This window comes from Dreissena polymorpha, chromosome 16 (genome assembly GCF_020536995.1).
Source record: "Dreissena polymorpha isolate Duluth1 chromosome 16, UMN_Dpol_1.0, whole genome shotgun sequence".
NCBI classification, from domain to species: Eukaryota; Metazoa; Mollusca; class Bivalvia; order Myida; family Dreissenidae; genus Dreissena; species Dreissena polymorpha.
The window spans coordinates 1,953,375-1,977,829 of record NC_068370.1 but is presented as its reverse complement, the minus strand read 5'-3'; the positions used below and the strand labels follow the sequence as shown (position 1 = coordinate 1,977,829).

At 35.8% G+C, this 24,455-nt stretch overlaps 1 protein-coding gene across 1 annotated transcript in view; it reads right to left on the bottom strand.

The window, feature by feature from the left end:
- Positions 1–4,764: 4,764 nt before the first annotated feature.
- Positions 4,765–24,455, bottom strand: part of LOC127862718 (probable ATP-dependent RNA helicase DDX43) — a 38,500-nt gene continuing 18,809 nt past the window's right edge. Inside the window, exons 6-18 of the mRNA XM_052401978.1 lie at positions 22,728–22,783; positions 22,015–22,068; positions 20,266–20,330; positions 18,868–18,978; positions 17,667–17,808; positions 16,389–16,489; positions 15,388–15,475; positions 14,584–14,714; positions 14,035–14,100; positions 10,977–11,084; positions 8,814–8,888; positions 7,433–7,520; positions 4,765–4,983 (exon numbers count right to left, since the gene is read on the bottom strand). Of these exons, the coding sequence (XP_052257938.1) occupies positions 4,765–4,983; positions 7,433–7,520; positions 8,814–8,888; positions 10,977–11,084; positions 14,035–14,100; positions 14,584–14,714; positions 15,388–15,475; positions 16,389–16,489; positions 17,667–17,808; positions 18,868–18,978; positions 20,266–20,330; positions 22,015–22,068; positions 22,728–22,783 (1,304 nt within the window). The remainder of the gene's footprint in view (positions 4,984–7,432; positions 7,521–8,813; positions 8,889–10,976; positions 11,085–14,034; positions 14,101–14,583; positions 14,715–15,387; positions 15,476–16,388; positions 16,490–17,666; positions 17,809–18,867; positions 18,979–20,265; positions 20,331–22,014; positions 22,069–22,727; positions 22,784–24,455) is intronic.

The following is a 24,455-nucleotide window of genomic DNA, read 5'->3' as shown; positions in this document are numbered from 1 at the left end:
TGCTAAGATTGTGAGACTTTACATTTTAAAATGAACTTGACATTCTAGCCATGGACAGACCTTTCACACAAGTTGTTAACAACTGGTAAATATTTGTGTCAAGTTTTTTTAATTGTCTGATCAATTATTTAGTTGAAGTCTGCTGTTTCCTCTTATGCCTCCCACCACCAAAAATAATTGAGTGACATGTTTCCATCAAGATTGCTTTGTGTTAAGAAACAAATACATGTAAGTCTTGAAAGTGTTGATAAAGGTTTGATAATCTGGCCATAAATGCCTGGGCAAACAAACTTACAGCTTTCAATAAAATCAATATTATGAAGATCAAACTGCTTTTCCAGAATACGAATGGTAACATCTCATTCAAGACTATATTGTATTAAGAACATAAAATACAGGCTTATCATGTAGCACTACATTCAGATTGCATGCACTCGAAAAAAATCCAGACATCAAAATGTCAATCATGTTGTGGGGTGATAGAGGATCAGTGCATGTTACGTGAATGTTGTTGCTTCGTGAAAAAGAAACTGTTTGTTATGAAAATTTACAGACACTGACAAAAAAAGATTTGAACTCATTGTAATGTATAATTATTGCGGGTCGCAATGAATTATTATTGCATCGCAAGTCTTCAAGTTTATTGAGCAGCCTTTGTAAGCTGAGACAGTCTAGCTCTTTCAGTGCGGGAACCGAATTTTGAAGGCCTTTGCAAACAGTTTGGATCCAGATGAGACGCCACGTTCTGTGGCGTCTCATCTGGATCCAAACTGTTTGCTAATCTGATTGTATTTTTTTTTTCAATCAAAGAAATGCTAATTGTAGAAATTAAGCAGACAACATTTTAGCAGACAATAAATTTCCCAGCATGCAAAGGGCTAGTCTTCTTCATTTGCAAATATTCACATATAAAGTCTCTAACAGATGATTACTGTCTGAATTCCAAATCAACATGAGCTGTGCTCTGGATAAGTGGGGCTTAATGCATACAATGTTTCAAGTGTAATCCCAAATTAGCAAACCAAACAGGCTAATCACAGACAACACTTTCCCCTTTTATGGATTTTTTTTATTAAAGGGAGTTTCTTCTTAACAAATATCCTGACTAGTAGAAAGTGTTGTCCCTGATTAGCCTTTGCATAGTGCCTAAGCTGGGACGACACTTTACGCTTATGCATTAAGCCCTGTTTTCCCAGAGCAGCTAATTTTTATGTCAGTCCCTTCTGTAAGACACATGCATAAACAATAAGATCAAGTACAAGATCTTACATTATTTGTCAGAGTACTGCTTGCCACCAGTGTCAGGTCACAAGCATAAAAGTTCCCATAGTCAAATTTAATCACCAACATCTACATTATAAGATTGTTCCCACCATCATAAAAGAATAAAATTCTCTTGCGTATCTACAACAGGCAAGTGAATGTCCCATTTTTTATGGTTAAACTAGTATTTTTTAAGTATGTAGGGCTATTCCACCAGTGAGATTCAACATCAGACATTCTGCTTCGACCTGCCATTGAAAGCCCTCACTTCCTAACCTGAATTCCATGATTGTTGCTAAAGTTCCCTGATTCTAACCCAAATTAATGTTATATCATCACACGCCTTAATTTTCTCTTACACATAATCACAATCATGCTATTGTCTCAGTTTTCCACCTCACTTTAACCTGGATCAGTGAGTGCCTGTGATATTTTAGTTAACCATTCAAATGGTATGAACATTAAAAACACAAATCTTTTACTCTGTTGATGCACTTTTTATTTGTTAACTAATGCCATAGAAAAACAAATGTTAATTAAATGTTCAATTCCATTGAAATGCTAGAATATGGTATCATGTTTTACTTCAAAAACTTCAAAGTAACAATAATACTTAGTGTGTAGGTTTTATGCAAAGAAATCGCAAGATTTACAGTCAATCATTATTCATGATTTTTGAAATGTTCATGACAATATTTGGAAATTTGTTAATCAAAATTCTGAAAAAAAAACAACAACCTTAAAATGCATCACAATAAAAACTGAAGGAAATTACAACAACTATTGCACATGATATGAAATATAACCATGGGCGTACAGATCAACAATTACTAAATTCGAAAAAACAACAGCATAAAAACAATATTATAAAATACTCGGACCATTATTCTCATGACAGTCTTAATCTTTCGTTTCAAGAAAGTCTCTTTTTGGCAAAAATCTTGTTTAGGATACCATTGGTAATTTCTCCGTACTGGCCACCTTCAATCAGCTTGTCACCAGAAAAGGTGTACTCCCCATTTGATCGAAGCTCTGAGTCTGTTAGATATCGAATCTTCTGAAGAAGCAAAACAAAGTCTTTGTAGACAGCTCTCTGGATTGAATCATCAATAATCAAAATGAATCGGTTGTCGAAGAGTGAAGGGATATCCTCCTGCAGAAATATATCCGACATCGTGATTCAAAGGCCATAGGTTCAAAACCGTCGTTATCTATTTCTATTGTTTAGGCAGAAAGTGTTGACTCTGAGTAAGCAAGTTATAATAAACTATTGAGAACATTTCATGATACATTTTTCAAATGTAAAATCGAGTGATTTGTGTTTTATAAAGTAGAAGTAAGTGAATCTAAGAAATATTTGCTACACTTGATTGTCTAGAAGACCTATACCAGAATTATCCAATGATATAAGGAATACACGTATAACAATTGTGTAAAATTCTGTTTCCCTCTAGGAACTTAGAGAATAATGATACTGATTTCTCTTGAATTCCGTAATTGTCATGACATTGTGCAGCTTTATGTACTGATCTTTTCATTCACATGATGAAAGCTTCTAACATCATCTATTTAGCATCAAGAAACAAACAAAATGGATACCCCATAAAACAAAGTTTTCAACGTGTTACAAATTAATTTACTTAAATTTAAATAATTATGTAGTTCCAAACCAGGTCTTCACATAAGCTTCCTACACAATATTTTAGTAAAATACATTCATCCAAACTAATGTGACTAACTGTAAGCCATGTTTATATTTTTAGTAACATAGACCTCACTATTATACCTGTATACCCTTATACAACTCCAAGCTAGATCTCCTTTTAACAGAGAAAATTACTGATAATTAATCCATCTCTATTATACTGTGAAATGATGTCGTTTTCATGACGTTACAACATCATCATTTTAGCAAAAATACAAAAATAATCATTTGTAGGCATAAAATAAGAAGGAAATGTTTTGGATTAGGTGGAATATCGATTTTCATTCGCTCATGATCATAGCAAAAAAATTAATTTTCACTTGTGGTTGGCAAATGAAAATATCAAAATCGATATTTCACCAAATCCAACAAATATCCTCTATATGTTGCTACTTGTAAAAAATAATAAAACCCACAATATCCAAATGAATACATGTACATTGGAAAATGATTTGTCACAACCAGATCCTAAACATAATTGTGTTACTGAACACCTGACATTAAACAATAGAATGTTTAATACTTAAAACGAAATTAAAACAGTGAAACGAGTTTGATAAAAACCCATACTCTATTGTTTCGTAGCACCGTATTTATTTTTTTGGCCTGAAAGTTTGAAGTCTCCATAAAAACTGTACACCGAGACCTAAAAGCTACCCGAGACAGGTATTTTCATAATACGTCCCTTCAAAAAACGGGATTATAAACAGAAGTGTAAGAATACTTAAAACAAGAGCACCGCATAACGGGTGCCACGCTCGGCTGCGAAAGCATTTCAGATTTTTTTTTTTTTTTTATAGAGGTCACAGTGACCTTGACCTTTGACCTAGTGACCCAAAATGGGTGTGGTGTGTAGAACTCATCAAGGTGCATCTACATATGAAGTTTCAAAGTTGTAGGTGGAAGCACTTTGATTTTAGAGCCTATGTTAAAGTTTTATATTAGAGGTCACAGTGACCTTGACCTTTGACCTAGTGACCCAAAAATGGGTGTGGCGTGTAGAACTCATCAAGGTGCATCTACATATGAAGTTTCAAAGTTGTAGGTGGAAGCACTTTGATTTTAAAGCCTATGTTAAAGTTTTATATTAGAGGTCACAGTGACCTTGACCTTTGACCTAGTGACCCAAAAATGGGGGTGGCGTGTAGAACTTATCAAGGTGCATCTACATATGAAGTTTCAAAGTTGTAGGTGGAAGCACTTTGATTTTAGAGCCAATGTTAAGGTTTTAGCACGACGCCTACGTCGGACGACAAGCTGGCTATGACAATACCTCGGGTTTTCTCCAAAAACAGCCGAGCTAATAACATTTTTTTAAATTTCTTCCGTCTGATTTTTTTAGAAATTGTGCCTGAGAAACAATTAATAATTTTTTTATAAGCATTAGAAATATTGAAACATTACTTCTTTGGACCAAATCTGATATACAATAAATTAAATTGGAATCAATGCAATCCTCATTACACAAACTGTAATAGAAAACTTACACAGATGGAAGCTCAAATATAAATTGGCTTGCAAAGATACTTAAATGAAATGAACAGCTTATTTTGTCATTTTAATACCCTTGATCAAACAATCTTTGTGCAGAGAAAATACAGAGAGTCTTAACATAAAAAACCAATGCACATGGCAATTTAAATAAATACTCTCTAATATCAATCATAAAACAGAAAACAGATCTTTTCAAACATCGCCCTACTGGCCCTTTCCAAAGTTCTCTCGACTAGTACATGTATGTCAACAAACAATACACACACACTTCCAAATCTTCCCGACTCACTGAATCAGTCTGTTTAAGGAATGCCGAAGCTCATTCGAATGCCACCCTCATCTCTCCTACGCCTCCCACCCCCTCCAAAGCTGCCACCGCCCCCATATCCCCCACCAAAGTCTCTCCCACCCCCACGCCCCCCAAATCTCCCGCCCCTTCCCCCTCCCCCTCCCTCAGCGTCCCTCTTCTCCCTCATTTGCTGGTAACGTTCAGCCATCTCCTCTAGCTCCTGAGGAACTTCCTGCAAAATGAAATAAGTGTATCATGCATGTGTGTCTAGTGTTGTCCTAGATTAGCTTATGCAGTCCGCAAAGGCTAATCAGTGACAACTCTTACCGCTTTTATGAAATTTTTTGTTCAGAGAAATCTCTTCAAAACAAAAATCCAGTTTAGGCGGAAAGTGTCGTCCCTGGTTAGAATGTGCAGACTACACAGGCCAATCTGGGACGACACTTTATGCACATGCATTACGTCAATTTTTTCCATAACACGTCTAACTTAAAGATCTTGGATCACAAAAGGTACAGTGTGCTGCCCAAAAGGAAAATTGTGGATAGCCAACTCAGTGTAGAAATCTTAAAAAAAATATTTGTTAAAGCCGATATATTTCATGATCTTTCATTTGTTATTAAGATTTATACCTTATGTGGGTTGTTTTTTTCATTTTTCATTGAATTTTTGAAGAAAATACAGATAAAGTGGAAGATTTTAACTCTGCTTGACCATTCCAGAGGGATCCAAGGGGAGAAACACAAAGGAGCAGGGCATGGCCCCTGCTATTTCACTATTGATCTTTCTCTATGCGTTATTAACAACTAGAACTGTCACTTTTGAGCTAATATCAATATGATAAAGGCACATGTGTGATTTTGATATAATGTGCACAAAATGGTTCAATAAAAAATCGTATACAGAGTCTGAATGGAGTTCAGAATGACAAAAAGACACAGTTTCCATGCATCAATGTACTGTATTAAACAGAACAGAACAGAAAGTTTATTCATATAACTTGAACATTTGCAGTTCATCGTTACATATACACAACTGACAATATATAAGCAATAAGCACATGCATAGTAATGCGAAAGTGACCAAAATAGTACAGAAAAAGGTGTTAAAAATGCACTTAGGCCATCATATCACTCAACATTTGCATTCAATTTATCAGTTCTCATTTTAAAAGCATTTTTACAATATATTCCGAGTTTATTTAGGACTTTGGTTTTAGTGTTTGTTAACAAAAGAATAAATTTATGCATACTAGGTCGGTTATAATAGAATTTGTCAATATACATTTTTCTTATATCGGTATAAAGAGGACATACAATTACAAAATGGTATTCGTCTTCAATATCACCCAAGCTACATATAATACATTTGCGTTCGTTTTTAGGAATATTTATATGTCTCCCAGATTCAATTTTTGTCTTAATTTTGATATGTATTTTCTTAAATTAAAGTTTTGGATTATGTTAAGGTAATCAGATAGTTCAAATCGATGTTTCGATTCTTTGTATAGAGTTAATGAACTTTTAACATTTAAATCATTTAGCCACAACCCTATGTAAATATCAATAAGTCTATTTTTAAATATCGGAATAAATACACTTGCATTTACTGATTCTGGATACATCTAAACATCTACAAAACCAGTGTTTTGTAGCAAGTCCCATACTTTGGTAATCCAATTGTTACATCGTATTATATTTTCAGCACCATTTCTGATATAACATAGTGTACTATATAATATACAATTAGTTTGTTTAACAGTATACAATTTTATAAAATATTTATAATTCGTACATAGCGATTTATATATAATGGGTATCGCCCTAGTTCCCCGTACACAGCTGAATTAGGGGTACTCATTTTGACACCAAGTATTCGTTTCAAAAATCTTCTATGAACTCTTTCAATATCATCAGCATTTACAAACCCCCAAACCTTACACGCATAACATAGTATTGAAGTAACATAAGAATCGAACAAATTTAACATTATTTTAACAGGAACATGCATGTCTTTGGTGATTGCAAAAAGCAACCCCATAGCCTTTAAGCCTTTATCGGATAAAGTTTGAGTAGTTTGTATAAATGACCCACCACTTGATAGTACAATGCCGAGATAGTTAATTGATTGAACCATTTCTATTTGCTCATTGTTATAACAAATTGGCTCATTCATTGAATTCTTTCCTCCCTTTTTATATACGACTACTTTTGTTTTTTCTACATTGACTTTCAACTTCCATCGTTCACAATATTCGTATAGATTATCTAAAGATTTTTTCTAATCCTTTTTGTGTTTCGGAAAAAATTAAAGCATCATCTGCAAACAATAACAAATAAATAGATAGCTGGTCTAACGTGATCATGTTTTCATTGTTATTACTCAAAAAGAGTTCAATGTCGTTAGCGAAAAGAGAAAATAGTATAGGTGAGATTGTCTCCCCTTGCATTAATCCAACCTCGCAATTAAAGAAATCCGACAAAGTCCCCATATGTCTAACACATAATTTCACTTCATCATACATAGACCAAATAATTTTTAATAATCTACCGTTAATTCTGCTCTTAATAAGCTTGTACCATAGTCCGTTTTGATATATTGAATCATAACATTTCATAAGGTCAATATAACAACAGTATAGTTTGTTTTTAGTACCAAGTTGTTTATTTATAAAAGCCCACCTGTTGTGCTTCCACCATAATCTTGATAAGATCTCTAGCCTTGGACCAGTCTCCACGTGTCAACAGAGACAGGGAGGTACCCGTGCGTCTGAAAAACAGCAAATTAATGGGACCTTTATCCATGTTGCTACTTAAAACAAGAAATGTGTTTGTCAGAAACACTATGTCCCCTTCTGCGCCGCTTTGTTGTTTTTTTTAAACCTTTGACCTTGAAGGATGACCTTGACCTTTCACCACTCAAAATGTGCAGCTCCATGAGATACACATGCATGCCAAATATGAAGTTGCTATCTTCAATATTGCAAAAGTTATGGCAAAATGTTAAAGTTTGGGCAAACCAACAGACCAACAGACAGACCAACAGACAGGGCAAAAACAATATGTTCCCCACTATAGTTGTGGGGGACATAAAAACAAAGTAAATATTATAAATATTATCAAATGCTTCTTGTTCTGTGAAAACCCCGCTATATGCATGTGTGTAAAGTGTCATCCCAGATTAGGTTGTGCAGTTAGCATAGGCTAATTAGGGAGGGCACTTTTTGCCTTGACTTAATTTTATTTAGTGACTTCCTGCCAAAGCCTTAAGTCTTGTCCCTGTGTGGACTGCACAGACTTATCTATCTAAAAGTACCATAAAAGTGGAAAGTTTAGTCCCTGATCAGCCTGTGGGGACTGCACTGGCTAATTAGAGGCACTACTTAACACACATGTTCAAAGCCTCATTTTCCCAGAGCAAGACTTATTTTGCTCACAACAACAGTATCTGAGTTCAACATAGAACATATTAATTCCTTCTAGCAGATTATAAGTTTATCATACAACATCTTTACTGATCAGTTAACCCTTTCAGTGCGGGAACCGAATTTTGAAGGCCTTTGCAAACAGTTTGGATCCAGATGAGACGCCACAGAACGTGGCGTCTCATCAGGATCCAAACTGTTTGCTATTCTGAAAGTATTCTTTGAAAAAAATGCTAATTTTAGAAATTCAGCAGACGACATTTTAGCAGAAGACAAATTTCCCAGCATGCAAAGGGTTAAACCTACAGCTTATACTGCTACACGTGGCCATAGCAAACTTACATATAACCCATGTCTGTGGAAAATGGGCCTCCGCCTTATGCAGCCAGCATAGCTCAAGACAGGCCTGCACATTTGTGCATTCTGATCAGGAGCTACCCTGTCAGGTAATGAGACCACTCAATCTTGTGTTACTTTAAAGTGGACATAGTAGCTCCTGACCAGACTGTGTGGTTGTGCAGGCCTTTCTGGAGCTACCCTGGCGTCATACAGCAGGAGACACATTTTTGCCTAACACAGCTCACATATGACTCCGATTAAAATGTTATCCAACTCATAAGCACCCTGCTAATACTAACCCTGCTCTCCCAGTTCGCCCAACTCTGTGTACATACTCCTCAATGTTCCTGGGCATGTCATAGTTGATAACATACCTGTAAATGAGTGACAAGATACATGTATGAGCAGGTCCCTGGGAAAACCAGGCTTACTGCACGTGTATAAAGAATTGTCCCAGATAAGTATTGCAGTCTGCACAGGCCAATCAGGGATGACTCTTTTCACTTTGACTTATTTTATATGAAAAAATCCAAGTGTTGCCTCAAAATAACGTGCAGGAAATGCTAAAGCTACTCTGAGACAACACTAATGCACATGCTTTAAGGCTTTCCAAGAGTGTGCCATATATGTAAGTTGAGAACAACATATTCCTACTATACATATGCAGATGATCCAATGGAGAACAAGCCGTATTGTTCTTTTCATTTTCATCAATATAGCTGCAATATTTCATGAGGGCTATGTGAAACAGAAATCAGACGGAAGGACACTAAAGAGAAGGTATAAAATATGTATTTTTTTGTATAATATTTAATAATCCAGAGCCAAAAACACACTTACACATACAGTCAATCTTGTGGATGTGACCACTTGTATTAAGCGACCTTTGTCTTATGCGACCATTTTGAAATCCCACGGAGCTTTTTTGCTATATAATGATATTTTATTCAGCGACTTTTGTCTTACGCGACCAGCGATCGCTGATTTCTATGTATTTTGATGTCCATATCTTGAATTAAGCGACCACTAGGAGGTAAAAGTGGTTAATGTATTGATCTTTCAGGGACAAATCCGTGTTAATTGTTTATCTAAGCCGATAAGATGTACTGTTACACCGCTGCTTTGTTTTCACACCAACCATTATGATTATGCTTTGTCTCGTTGACCTGTTCTGACCGGTATTGTTGTAGACTGCATATCAATTTATTGAGTTCAATAATAGAGGAACGTTTTACGCACAGTCTACAGCTTAAAAAGTTTACTATGTGGAACTTTAAGAGACAACGCCGATTTTTCTCGAGTATAGATAACAGGTGCAGAAACAATGCACTGTACGTGACAAACATTTCCTGAGAAGTGCGGAAAATAAACTATTAATCGGCAACATCTGTCGAAATCCGTACATTACCAATTTGTAATTATGCTAATTAGTAGATATTTGTTAGCCAATCACATTGTTATTTACTTAATAAATTTTCCAATCAGGTCTGTTTGTTTGTTTTCAATTGACGTGTTTTAATTTTTTCAGCTCATTATGTATCATAATCGAGTCAGATTTCCTTAAGCGTACATACAGAAATTAAAATGTCAAAACGAAAAGTGTTAACGTTGAACGAGAAAATTCGGGTTTTGGAATTGTGCACGTAAATTGCAGATGAGTTTGGAGTCGGTAAAACTCAAATTCAGAACATTCTTAAGCGTAAAGCCGAGGTGCTTGAAGACGTGGAAAATTATGTGTCAGGTGGAAAAAAATGCGAAAAATATTTCCTTGTTTATGTTGTTTTTGCAAATAAATATGTACACACAATTCATTTATAATATATGATAATTTATAATAAGTGAAAAAATAAAACACATTATAAGTAAAATATTGTTTATGTACATTTGTATTGTGTTTATATTCATTTTATTATAAAAGTTAAAATCATTGTTGACAAAAGAGATTATCCTTCATATAGATTAAAATTGAGGGTAAGCATTCTTCCAGAATGGCCTTTTCTATTAAAAGACCATTTTATTAAGAGACCACTTTTGATTACTCCCTTGAGTGGTCTCTTAATACAAGATTGACTGTATGCTGACAATATCGTAATTTAAATTACCTTGGACACATGTTTGCTTATTACACTTTAATTATACTAAAATATCATCATGTATCACATTAACCATAATGCATGGGTCAAGTTACTCATGATAATTTAATCCTTTCCCACTCAGAAGCAAAATGAAAATGGCTATATGCAACAAGAAAAAAATCAAAACAGCCTGCAAGTAACTCGCAGTCTGTCCAGGTTTTATGCTGGTTGCTGTTTATCAGTATCTTAGGGTTGGACATCAAGCATTTAAAATCTGAATCTAGTTAAAAAGGTCTTCAATTAAAATTGTTGTTTTGAAAGGAGTATTAATTTGTCAAAAAGGCATCTGAGAGGTAAATGTTGAACACCATTGTGAGTGAGTCTTACGTGAGATCTTTTACGTCCAGCCCTCGAGATGCAACATCAGTGGCCACCAGCACACGGGTCTCACCCGTCTTAATGTCATCCAATGCTTGCTCTCTATCAATCTGTTCTCTGAAAGCAACGCATTCTATGAAAACTTGGCTTAATGCATGTGCGTAAAGTGTCTTCCCAGATTAGCCTGTTCAGTCAGCCCAGACTAATCAGTGACACTTTCCGCTTTTTTTGGAATGTTTTGTTTGGAGGAAGTCTGTTCTAAACAAATATCCAGTCAAGCGGAAAGTGTTGTTCGTGATTAGCCTGAGAAGACTGCACAGGCTTATCTAGGATGACATATTACGCACATACACTATGCCCAGTTCTCAGAGAAAGAGGCTCAAATGATGCACTTTTTAATTGAATCATAAGGTAGCAAGGCTGAATGTAATGTTCAATCTCCATCTGTCTTGAAATGATGTTCTTTGATGCCAAACATAAGAGCATAATACCAATTGCACACAAAGTCTACTCTACAAAATGGTTGCTAAATACCACTGTATTGCAGTACAACATAATTTTTTTTATTTCTTTTGTTGGTCATGTTTTATAGACAATAAAAACTCATTTTAAGAAGTACATGTCAAATCATCGGTTCAAAATAACTTGTATAAAGAATTAAATAAATGTAGAACACTTAAAGACCATCAATCATTCTTTCCACGCAGAACAAGTTAAAAACAAGAGCACCGCATAACGGGTGCAAACGCTCGGCTGCGGGTGCAGTTTTGAATAAATGAAAGCTTGTCAGAATTTTTTTTTTTTTTTTAGAGGTCACAGTGACCTTTGACCTAGTGTCCCAAAAATGAATGTGGCGTGTAGAACTCATCAAGGTGCATCTACATATGACGTTTCAAAGTTGTAGGTGATAGCACTTTAATTTTACAGCAAAATGTCAAGGTTTTAGCACGACGCGGACGGCGGACGACACGACGCACTGACTACGACAATACCTCGGGTTTTCTCCGAAAACAGCCGAGCTAAAAATTACTTTGTGGGTAAAAAAAGGGACATGTGATGTAGTCTTCCCTTTAGCCTATAAAGTATGACCTTGACCTTTATGGTAGCCTTTAAAGTTCCTGTGACTGGCGCATCCACTCATATAAAGGTTAACTTTGTGTAAAGTTATTTTTAAATCCTTTTGATACTGTTAAGCCCTATTTTCACGCTCCAAGTCATATATTTTGGCAAAGACACACAGTCTCATACAGGTGAGCATTTTTGCATAATGATTTCAAATTTCTTTCATAATCATTTCTTCAATGCCTGAGAAAGTTACAGTTCAGATAAAAATATTAAAACACAAACGTTACAGAGTGACTCCTATATAAACTATACCCCCCCCCCCTACTGGATGTGAGGTCATAATAATATGAGTATTATCTACAGGGTTGTATTTCCCTCTTTAGTAGGAGCCATTATAAGGCATCATGCCCTCAGAAAAGTTCTTTCAAACAATGAAGATTTCACCTTGCACTGTTCTCAAATAGTTTTTTTTATTGACAAAAACTGGCCTAAAATAAAATAAAAACAGGGCGAAAAGTTTCCCTTTGCCAAAGTTGAAACAAGAGTTCCGCGGTCGGAGATGACCGCATTGAAGCCGGATTTTTGATTTAAATGACAGGAAAGTACCTTTCGTGTTTTTGTCAATGCAATACTTAAATTACTGAAAACCTTTACGTCAAGTTTGAGATTCTAGGTCCAAGCATACCAAAGTTATAACAATTTTAACATTTTAACATTGAAGGTCACAGTGACCTTGACCTTCAAATGAATGACATTGAAATGACCAGTGGTCATCTTCTAGTACTGGCCAATCTTTATTTCAAGTTTGAAGACTCTAGGTACAAGCATACCAAAGTTATAACATGAAATAAGAACTTTAACATTTTTACATTCAAGGTCACAGTGACCTTGACCTTCAAATGAATGACCTTGAAATGTCCAGTGGTTACTTACTAGTTCTGGCCAACCTTCATGTCAAGTTTCAAGACTCTAGGTCCAAGCATACCAAAGTTATAACAACTTTAACATTTTTACATTCAAGGTCACAGTGACCTTGACCTTCAAATGAATGACCTTGAAATGTCCAGTGGTTACTTACTAGTTCTGGCCAACCTTCATGTCAAGTTTCAAGACTCTAGGTCCAAGCATACCAAAGTTATAACAACTTTAACATTTTTATATTGAAGGTCACAGTGACCTTCACCTTCAAATGAATGACCTTGAAATGACCAGTGGTCATCTGTTAATCCTGGCCAACCTTCATGTCAAGTTTGAAGACTCTAGGTCCAAGCATACCAAAGTTATACCATGAAATAAGAACTTTAACATTTTTACATTCAAGGTCACAGTGACCTTGACCTTCAAATGAATGACCTTGAAATGACCAGTGGTTACTAACTAGTTATGGCCAACCTTCATGTCAAGTTTCAAGACTCTAGGTCCAAGCATACCAAAGTTATAACAACTTTAACATTTTTTATATTGAAGGTCACAGTGACCTTGACCTTCAAATGAATGACCTTGAAATGACCAGTGGTCATCTGTTAATCCTGGCCAACCTTCATGTCAAGTTTGAAGACTCTAGGTCCAAGCATACCAAAGTTATACCATGAAATAAGAACTTTAACATTTTCGAGCACGCCGCCACCCCGCCCGCCCGCCCGCCCCCCCCCGCCCGCCCGACAACATCAATCTATAAGCCGAGATTTTTTCGAAAAAAATCCGGCTAAAAAGCCAAATATGAAGTATAGGTATTATATGAGCCTCATTCTGGGAAAACTGGGCTAAATGCATGTGCGTAAGTTGTCGTCCCAGATTATCCTGTGCAATCCGCAGAGGCTAATCAAGGGCGATACTTTTGGCTAATATAGAATTTTTCATTAACAAAGAGCATTCTCTAACCAAAAATCAAGTCTAGGAGGAAATTGTAGTCCCTTATCTGGGACTTTATGCACATGCATTTAGTCCAGTTTGCCAAGTACAAGGCTCATTTGACTATTGACACATTGACACATTGACCCACCTGTCTCCATGGATACACTGGCAGTTAATTCCATTGAGAGTGAAATCACTGGAGAGATCATCCGCCCTGGAATCATAACATACCACTTTCAAGCAACATGGGGCACTTTTGTCATGATCATACATGTATAACAGGAGGATCTTATGAAAAAAATGTGCATGCCACATAAAGATGATTGCATCATACTCATTATTAAACCTTTACTACTTATATACATATTTTTACGTATTTGTAGTCTCTCAGAAAGTTACATTTTATTAAAGGCCTTTCTTACTAGATCCAAGTTTAAAATGTTTCAGTTCAAACCCCTTGATACTGATGAGCAGCAAACAGCATACAACCTGAACAGACTGAGAGTTACTCGCAGGCTGTTCTGGTTTTATGCTGTTTGCACATAGCCATTTTCACTTTTTGCTTCTGAGTGGGAAAGGGTTAAGGCAGGTTTTGTAGTGAAACAGCTCTAATAAAATATCTCTCTGAAAAAGTGTAAACAGATGAAAAAGTGCCTTAGAAATGTAAGCAAAACAAGCATGGCAAAATGTCTCTTACGTGACTTTCTTGCCAACGAAGATGATCACTTTATCGTCTGGGCCCATCTCATTGTTAATGAAGTACATCACGCGCTCTTTCTTTTCTTCATCCGCCACTATCTCAACCCTCTGTGTTACAGTGTGAACAGCCTGAAACAGGTGCAAAACCATTCCATTGGATCTGAAATCTTCACTGATTAACACTTTCCCGCTCAGAAGCAATGTGAAAATGACTACAGAAATAGAAGGGGAAAATACGGGACTTGCCTGACCGTTCGGAATCGGGAGATTTCCGGTATTCGGAGAGTCCGGTATTGGCAGAGTCTACTGTATATTCAACCAGCATCAAAGGAGAACAGCCTGCAAGTAACTCGCAGGCTGTTAAGGTTTTATGCTGTTCGTTGCTCATCAGTATCTTAGGTTTAGAAATGAAGTCTTTAAATCTTTAATATAGTAACAAAGGTCTTTAATTAATTTTGATTGTCTATTTGTCTAAAACGCTTCAAAATGGGTATCTGAGCGGGAAATGGTTAAGGTGTGAATTAGATGACAAATAATTGCAAGTATCATGCTTACAAGGGACTGTTATACCACTCTTGGGGACAAGAAATAATATTTTATTTATACTTTTTCAAGGCCACATTGCTTGCACAAAGTCAAATATTAGCCTAATAAATTGGATTTTTTCGTGAATTTTTTTATCTCTTAATCATGATACATGACATTTATAAAAAATTTTTTACACAAATTGGAAACATTAATAATTATTTGCAAACCAAAAATAACAATCTGTTTAATGAATCTCTAGACTGTTATGACTCACAGCGAGATCCAGGGATCCCACAAACACCTGGATGGGGTTAGTCAGATAGGACTGACCAATACGCTGAACATCTAAGGGCCATGTGGCACTGTAACGGTAGAACATGGGAAAACATGTCAGTACCATGGATATGGGTTGAAACAAGAGCTGTCAGAAGACAGCGCGCTCGACTTTTCGAATGCTTGACAGCATAACGTAAGCCACCATGGGGAAATTGTTCATATTCAATAAGGTCAAGGTAATATAGTCATATTCTAAGTGGAAGAGGACCATAATTGAAACAAATTGATCGCTTATATTTTAAAGAAGTTGTACTTTATAGACGATTCTGAGACCAGATATATTTTCCACAATCTATTGAAAATTTGTTAAGACATAAAACAAACTAATAAGATTTTATTTCAAGTTTGATAGCAATAGCTTTGGTGGGATGGTTGGACAGTCCTTCAAAAATAAAATAATTAAATATTTTTGTTTAAGAAATAATATTTTTCTATCATGGTTTTTTGTCAAATAACCCACAGTAAGGAGTATAGCTGGGGTGAGTAGGATAGCTCCTCTATATATATTTCATATATAATAGTCGAGCTAAAAATGGGCAGCTAATTGACAAAAAAACACACATTAAGACTCCAAATTAAACAATGATTATATTGATTACTTATTTATATTCATTTATTGATAATATTTATTCCCATGATCCAAATTAGAAATTCATCCTAAGCGCTTACTGGGCTTGGTGCATGTGCGTAAAGTTTTGTCTTAGATGGGACTGTTCAGTCTGCACAGGCTAATCAGGGCAACAATTTCCACTTCTATGGTATTTTTACTCAAAGGAAGTCTCTTCTTAGCAAAAATCCAGTTTATGCCGATAGTGTTGACCCTTATTAGCCTGTGTGGACCGCACGGGTTAATTCTGGACACCACTTAAAGCACATGCATTATGCCCTGTTTTCCCACATTAAGGCCCATATACACGACTGTTGTGGATGAAACCTTGCCTGGTCATGACAGTCTGCCTGTCCGGCCGTATGTCCAGCAGAATCTTTTTTATCTCAGGCTCAAATCCCATGTCCAGCATGCGGTCAGCTTCGTCCAGCACCTTGACACACAATCACAAACATGACAGATCAAACAGCTAGGAACATGTAAATCATTTTAGACGTGCTCTGGGAAGAGGGGTCTTAATGCATGTGGGCACTGGCTTATCAGGGACAACACTAACCGCCAAGGCTCGATTTTCCGTTAGAAAAGACCTCCTTTAAACGAAAAATTTGATAAAAGCTGAAAGAATCATCCTTAATAAGCACTTGTGGATTGCACAGGCTAATCTGGGACAACACTTAACACACATGCATTAAGCCGAGTGCGTGGTTTATTTAAGTCTTACATTCTTTTTTACCAAATTCAGCCCAAATTCACACTGGATGGTATGAACTGGCAGATGTTTTTAATACAATGATGTGCAACAAAATATATAGACTCTTGAATAACCATTACGGTAATGACCTTAAGTTTTCGGACACTTAAAATAATAAAAAGAATTTGTGTCCAAATATTTAAATACGGAAAATATTCCAAAATTACAGGTGTCCAAAAATTTAGAGACAAAAATTGAATGTCCGAAAATTATAATTATATTGAATAACTCAATACACAATAGTGTTTCTACTTTAAAATAAATACAACTTCACAGCTTTGCTAACTCTTGCTGAAAATGATATAGAACCAAAACGTAAAAACATAAAACATACCGCTTCCTTAATATTGGGTGTACATGGTTATTAACGCAATTACGTGAATGTTATGGTCCATTGCTCTCAGGCATGCGTCTCCCAGGTTTTATGACCTTAATCGGTTTGTAAAAATCAATGATCGAAGTGTTACAAGATAAGCGAACACAGTGCCGAATCTGTTCAAATAACGATGTTAAGTATATTGTCCGAAAATTCAGAGATATTAATAATAGATGAAAACGCGCATGTCCGAAAATTAAGAGTCACAAAAAATTATTATTTTGGGCAAAAAAGCGGGTGTCCAAAAACTTAGTGTCCGAAAACTAAGAATAATTACGGTATGCAAATTTCAGTTAAAATATTCAGTTAAACCATTCGATTCTGAGTATTTTTACCAAGTATTTTAAAATTGTATAAATCACACAATATTATACTTGTTTCCCAATCTTTAAGGAAATTAAAGGTCACACTCCGAATACCACAGGACAAAGGTCAGAAGGTTAAATAGTTGAAATGGTGTAACTATGCTACCAATTCACATACCAGGTAAGTTACTGAGGTCACATTGACTATTCCGTTCATAACAAGGTCATTTAGTCGCCCGGGGGTTGCTACGATAATCTCTACCCCAGCAGTGCACACTTTGATTTGCTCTCTCCGGTTGCCACCCCCGTATACACATATGCTGCAACACAAGCGGACATGTTCAAACATACATGTATTAACATTGGAATGATTAAACTAATTATCAAAGGTTTAATACGTGTTTACTCAATTTTCATATTAGTGTTAATACAATGAATAAATGTATTAAGTGCACATGTTTTTGACAAAATAACTTTCTAACAATATTCATTAAAAGAAAAAAAATGATTTATTACTATTTTTAGCAATAGTCCGCTTGAACTTTACAAAACTGACCTCAAACAATATGTGCTCTGTGAAAAAGGGGTTTAATGCAAGTGCGTAAAGTGTCGTCCAAGATTAGCCTGTGCAGTCCACATGATATTTTCTGTTTAAATAAATCTCCTTAGCAACAATCCAGATTAGGCAGAAAGTGTAGTCCCTGATCAGCCAGTGCGGACTGCACAGGCTAATCTGGGCCTATCACACGTGCATTAAAACCCCTTTTCACGGAGCACAGACCATATTGAGATGCTCGGTCTGTAAATCAGCAACCTACACAAAACACGTCAGTGCAATACCTATATCTTAACTAAAGTTATTCACCAAAAACCATTTTACTAATTTAGCTAAGTTACAGTGGACTTGACCAGACTGGACTTCAATGCGATCATAAGATAGGTCTGCATATAAGATACTGTAACAAAAAATTTCAATAAAAAAGTCCAATACCTTGACCCAACATGCCGTGGATAGGATCCCAAGCTGAGTATCTGTGCAAACTTGAAACATCAAATGTTCATCACGATTGGTCAATGCAATCTAAAGCTATTGACTGCAAACTAAGATTTTGACACTAAAGACCCACCATACTCAAATCTTCAAACCAGGATAATCAACTTTTTTGAAAACTTTGAAAGAATAAGGTGAGTAATTTTGAATGTTTTAAAGTGGTCATAATATTTACTTCCATAAACCAATTCATATAGCGCTGAACAATTGCAGTTCAAAGGTACAAACAGAATCTGTTACACTAAGCCACTGGATTTGACAAAACCCATTTCCCATAAAAAAAAAAAAATGTGTACCCACCCTTTCTATGGCAAAGGCACAAGCGTACCTGCGTATTCCCTTGTATGAGAACTTTTTCACCTCCTCCTCTATTTGAAGTGCCAATTCACGGGTGGGGGACAGCACCAGCACGTTGGGGCCTTTGCGCTCTTCTCGGGGGCTAGAAAATGGGGCAAAACAAGTTCTAACATTTTTAATATGAGCCGCGCTCTGGGAAAACTGGGCATAATGCATGTGTGAAAAGTGTTGTCCCAGATTAGCCTGTGCAGTTCACACAGGCTAATCTGGGATGATACTTAACTCACATGCATTAAGCACTGTTTTCCCAGAGCAAGGTTCATATGGATTATTGTACATCTAGAAATATATAGAGGATATTTGTTGGATTTGGTGGAATATCTACTTTAATTCACAAGTGATCATAGAAAATGATATTTTCACGAGTGGCTGCCAAGTGAATTTTTTTTCTTTATGATCATGAGTGAATTGAAATCGATATTCCACCTAATCCAACAAATTATCCTTTTATTTTATGCTTACAAATTATAATTTTTGTATCTTTGCCATTCCGGACAATATAATTCCCTGTTGGGCGCCCCAAAATATTATTATATGCATGTTCAAGGGAAGCTTATCCATGTTTTTATAAACATTCAATGCAGAGTAATTGCCCTTGGTAACATTGGGGAGTCACAATGGGGAAACCAAAGATATTTAAAAATAGTTTCGGTCAAATAATGAAAATTATTGATAATTTTCACTGTTATTTTTCACTGTTTGAAACAGTGAAAAATCACTTTTAATTCACTGATATTTCTCTATAAACCATCAAAAAGCATAAAATAAATTCAGATAACACACATCCACACACTAATTGGGAGTGGTCACACAAATGTTTTTGCACAGATCCATGAATACACGGACCTTCAGACAGGGGTAACAAGTTAATGCATCATAAAAGCCTAGACAATTATCCAATATGTACATGTTTTTGCTTAGACCCTTATCACACAATTCTATATGACACAATTATGATAGCTGAAATATTAAAAGTTTAAAACACACGTAGGATTTTTCATAATAATTTCCAAGAGGCAGACTTCAAAACAAACGACAAAATACAGGTTTTACAAACTACATATTTTAATACTGACACAAATATAAAGCCTGCCCTTACAAATCTGGGCTCAATTCATGGCGCTTAAAGTCCACACATACACAGGCTAATCTGAGACAGCATTTCCTGATTTTAAAGCTTTCTCTGCTCCCATGCAGTTTCTTCCATCAATAAATCAAGTGTTGACAGCAAACCTGTCCAAAATTCACCCATTTTGAGTCTTCAAACACGCTATTCAGAGACAACACTGCATGCAAGTGCATATAGCTCTAATATCCAATGACATGCTTCATAAACAAATCTATTTGCTCCATTTAGTGCTGTACTCACACAGGCTGTCCATCAATGTGGATGAAAGCCGGCAGAAGGAAGGCCAACGTTTTACCAGTCCCAGTCTGAAAGCATCAAGCAGCTTATTTTGTTATTTTATATTAGATGTTTTCTATAACAGCTGTATCTTAGTCGTTATACATGTTCATTGTATTAGCTTTGAACACACTTCATGAATGGGAGATTAATTGTTCTGGATTTCGTGGACAGACCATACAGTGTCAACTAGAGGATTGTCACAACAAACATGGCAAATGTCTCCGCATCACTTTGTTACTTTGTATATCAGCATACATATTACAGTGTCAACTAGAGCATTGTCACAACAAACATGGCAAATGTCTCCGCATCACTTTGTCAAATGTATATCAGCATAATATTATGCTCTGTGTGCCTAAGTTCGATCACGTTAAACTTTGTCTCTGCACATGCTCAACATCATCAACTATTACTGAAAACTTGCTATGGTATTTAGACAGAGTATTCAAAACTGTATCCAAATCTGCCAAAAAAATTAAATATAAACAAACAAAACGGTCGTAAACGGTTAAAAACTATCTATTACCCCACATGATATACGTCACGTAGAAGCACTCATAAGTTCGACCAGCTGTCTTCATGACGTCATAAATGGGGGCTCACATGGGGTAGATAACTAGTTATTTGCTCACACAAATACTAAAGCGAGGAGCGAGACATTCTAATGTTGTTTTTTTAGAAAAGAAAGGTTATTCGTATATTTTAAAGACTATTGTAATGTAAGTCTTAAATATTTATTAAAATTAACAACAACTAACAATTAAGAAGGTAACAGAAAAGAACATTAAACACTCACATTTGTAAAATTACTAAACATATTTACATTATAATACGATATTTTCCTAAACACAATGTGGACATAGGAATGTCTCACCCCTTCTAAAAGCAAGTTTTTCATGGTGATTGCGCTGCAGTAAAGAGCTTAAATTTAACAATAAACGTCTTAATTGGACGTCTATTATCTTAAAATGTAATGCGTCGATCTAATTTATGAATGCACCCTTATGAGCCCCAGGTAAACAAAGCGCTTATTTACGGAGAATTGTCTTACCTCCCCTGAAAATACTGCAGCGTCCCTGGCAATTTAGAAAATATTATTTTGATGGATGTTATATGAATTTAATGGTGATTTAAAGAATATAAGTGCGATACATGCATGAAAAATGAGGTATCAATAATTGACATAATTTAAGCTTTGTTATTCATAAAGACCTGTTTAAACCGCATTTTTACGAGAGGTTGATGGAATTACGACTTCTGTTATGAGTTTTCGCAGGAAGGCTGGCGCGTGATGTTAGTGATGGTATTCGAAAATACGTCATTAAAATCTGATCGAACTTAGGCACCTGATCGAAATCAGGCACACAGAGGATATATGGCAAACATGCCCATCGTTTAGTTCAAGAGCACATGACAACTATAATAAGTTATTGTGTAATACACATCTACACTTCTTGGTGACATAGTCAAGTTTCAATTTTATCATTTCAGAGATGTAGAAGTAGCTCGCTCTTACATTTTACTAATCATGGACCACTTTTTCCACCAAAACGGGATTTTTGCAAAGAGACTTCCTTTCAGCGAAATGTACCATACAAATGGAAAGTTTTGTCTCTAATAGACTGTGCTGACTGCACAGGCTTACCAGTATCTGCCATGACACTTTAATGCATGTGCATTACGCCCTGTTTTCAAAATGAGACTTCTTACCTGAGCAATCCCTATCAGATCCAGACCCTGTAGCAGTACTGGCCAGGCCTGGCACTAAAACATAGCGGCTAGCAAGGTGAATAGTGGCTCATGGTTAATGGTAGTAAAAAAATACAGACTGCTAAATCTTGGATTTTCAAATTTGCTGCATGTTTGATGCTATTTAAATACTCTTCAGTCTGGAGGTTTGGTGAACAACTTTAGGATAAACAAGTTCTATTTGGCTTGAAAAATAAGATGCTTTAAAGAAGTTTAGCCAGCCTTGACGACTAAAGGTAACAGATTCTATTCTGTTCATGACATTGCTCAAAAGCTTAGAAATCAATTTTTATTCCATCATATTTTCAAAAACCATATCTTCATTTACCAAAAAATAGAGATAAACAGTAAAGAATTCGATTCTGTGGTTAATGTCACATTGACTTTTTCAGACCAATAAACAAGGCAGACAAATCTAAACGAGTCAATTTTTTTTCATTTACAAACTTTTCATGCCACTGGTCAATAGTAAACATGTACAATTATTAATAAATTTATCATTATGATGTTGTTTTTTTTAAACTTTTATCAAGCGTTGGACTCCTACATGTTACAATCATACAAATATAATTGTTCTACAACAAAAACAAAATAGTGATTTTTAAGTATGTTGGTTATTAATAAATTTACTGGGTCATACATCCAGTATCATTTCAATATTTCTCAATACACACCTGTATGGGAGTGGGCTGGCCAAAGTTTTGATTGTAGATAGTGTCCAGAATCTCCGCTGAAACAATTGTGTTTCAATAAGTTTGACAATTCTTGCATTAAACTAGAGATATGTCCTAAAAGCAAATGGATGCATGATTGAATGTAAGAGCAAGTCAGTTACAAGTTTCATGAGAAAAGGTTCAAGAACAGAAAAAAATAAAGTAAAAACGAAAAATGTGCACAGATTAATTACAATTGGGCATTGAAACAAGAGCTGTCAGAGGACAGCGTGCTCGACTATTCGAGTGCTTGACAGTATAACGTATGCCATCATGGGGAAATTGTTCATATTCAATAATTTAATAGACAATCTTTCAAATTAAAAAAGGGATTTTTTTTTTTTTTTTTTTTTGGGGGGGGGGGGGGTGTTTAGATGGGGGTATAATGTGGGGTGGGGTCATTTATTAGATGATCATTCAAAAATAAAAAAAGGAAAAAAAAAATAAAACAAGGGACAAAATTGTCACAAAACCAGGTTTTCATTGTGAAAAAAAATTGATAAAAGGAGACAACTCAAACTGAACTTTTGAAATGAACAAACAAAATTAACCCCCTTTGTAAGTTTGTTTAAAAATAAATCTATTTTTAGTCGTGGCGACCTTGACATTGGAGATATTGATGTGATTCTTTCGTGAGACACACCGTCCCATGATGGTGAACAAATGTGCCAAATGATTTTAAAATCTCACAATGAATGACATAGTTTATGGCCCGGACAAGCTCATTTATGGCCATTTTTGACCTTTGAACTCAAAGTGTGATCTTGACCTTGGAGATATCGACGTAATTATTTCGTGCAACACACCGTCCAATGGTGGTGAACAAATGTGCCAAATGATTTTAAAATCTGACAATGAACGACATAGTTATGGCCCGGACAAGCTTGTTCTGCCCGCCCGCCAGCCAGCCAGCCCGCCCGCATTCGCCAATCTAATAACCAGTTTTTTCCTTCGGAAAACCTGGTTAAAGAAATTATGGGGGTGGGGGGGGGGGGGGGGGGCAGGGATTCTGGGTTGGGGCGTGGGGTATTGTTTGGGTGGAATCCCTTGTGGTATTCAGGTAAGTGTTGTTTTGTCAAAGTATTAATAAAATCTGATCATAAATAAAGAAGTAAAGGCAATGTAACTGAAGTAATATGCATATTATACTGGAAAAAGGACCATAATTCTTACAAAATGCTTGATACAGATGTCTGCTCTTGTTTATAGATTGGGGTCATGTTGGTAAAGAAGTTTGCAAAATATGAAAGCAATATGTCAAGGGACATTGAAAATATTTGATGTGGTACGCAAACTTTAACATAGATTTATCAATAATATGCATGTTCTAAGTGAAAAAGGGGCCATAATTATTACAAAATGCTTGATAGAATTGTCTGCTCTTGTGTATAGGCTGTGGTCATGTTGGTAAAGAAGTATGCAAAATATGAAAGCAATATGTCAAGGACATTGAAAATATTTGGGGTAGTACGCAAACTTTAACATTTGCTGCATATTCTAAGTGGAAAAGGGGCCATAATTATTACAAAATGCTTGATAGAGTTGTCTGCTCTTGTTTATAGGTTGGGGTCATGTTGGTTAAGAAGTATGCAAAATTTGAAAGCAATATGTCAAGGAACATTGAAAATATTTGGGGGTAGTACGCAAACTTTAACATTTGCACGCTAACGCCAACGCAAACGCTAACGC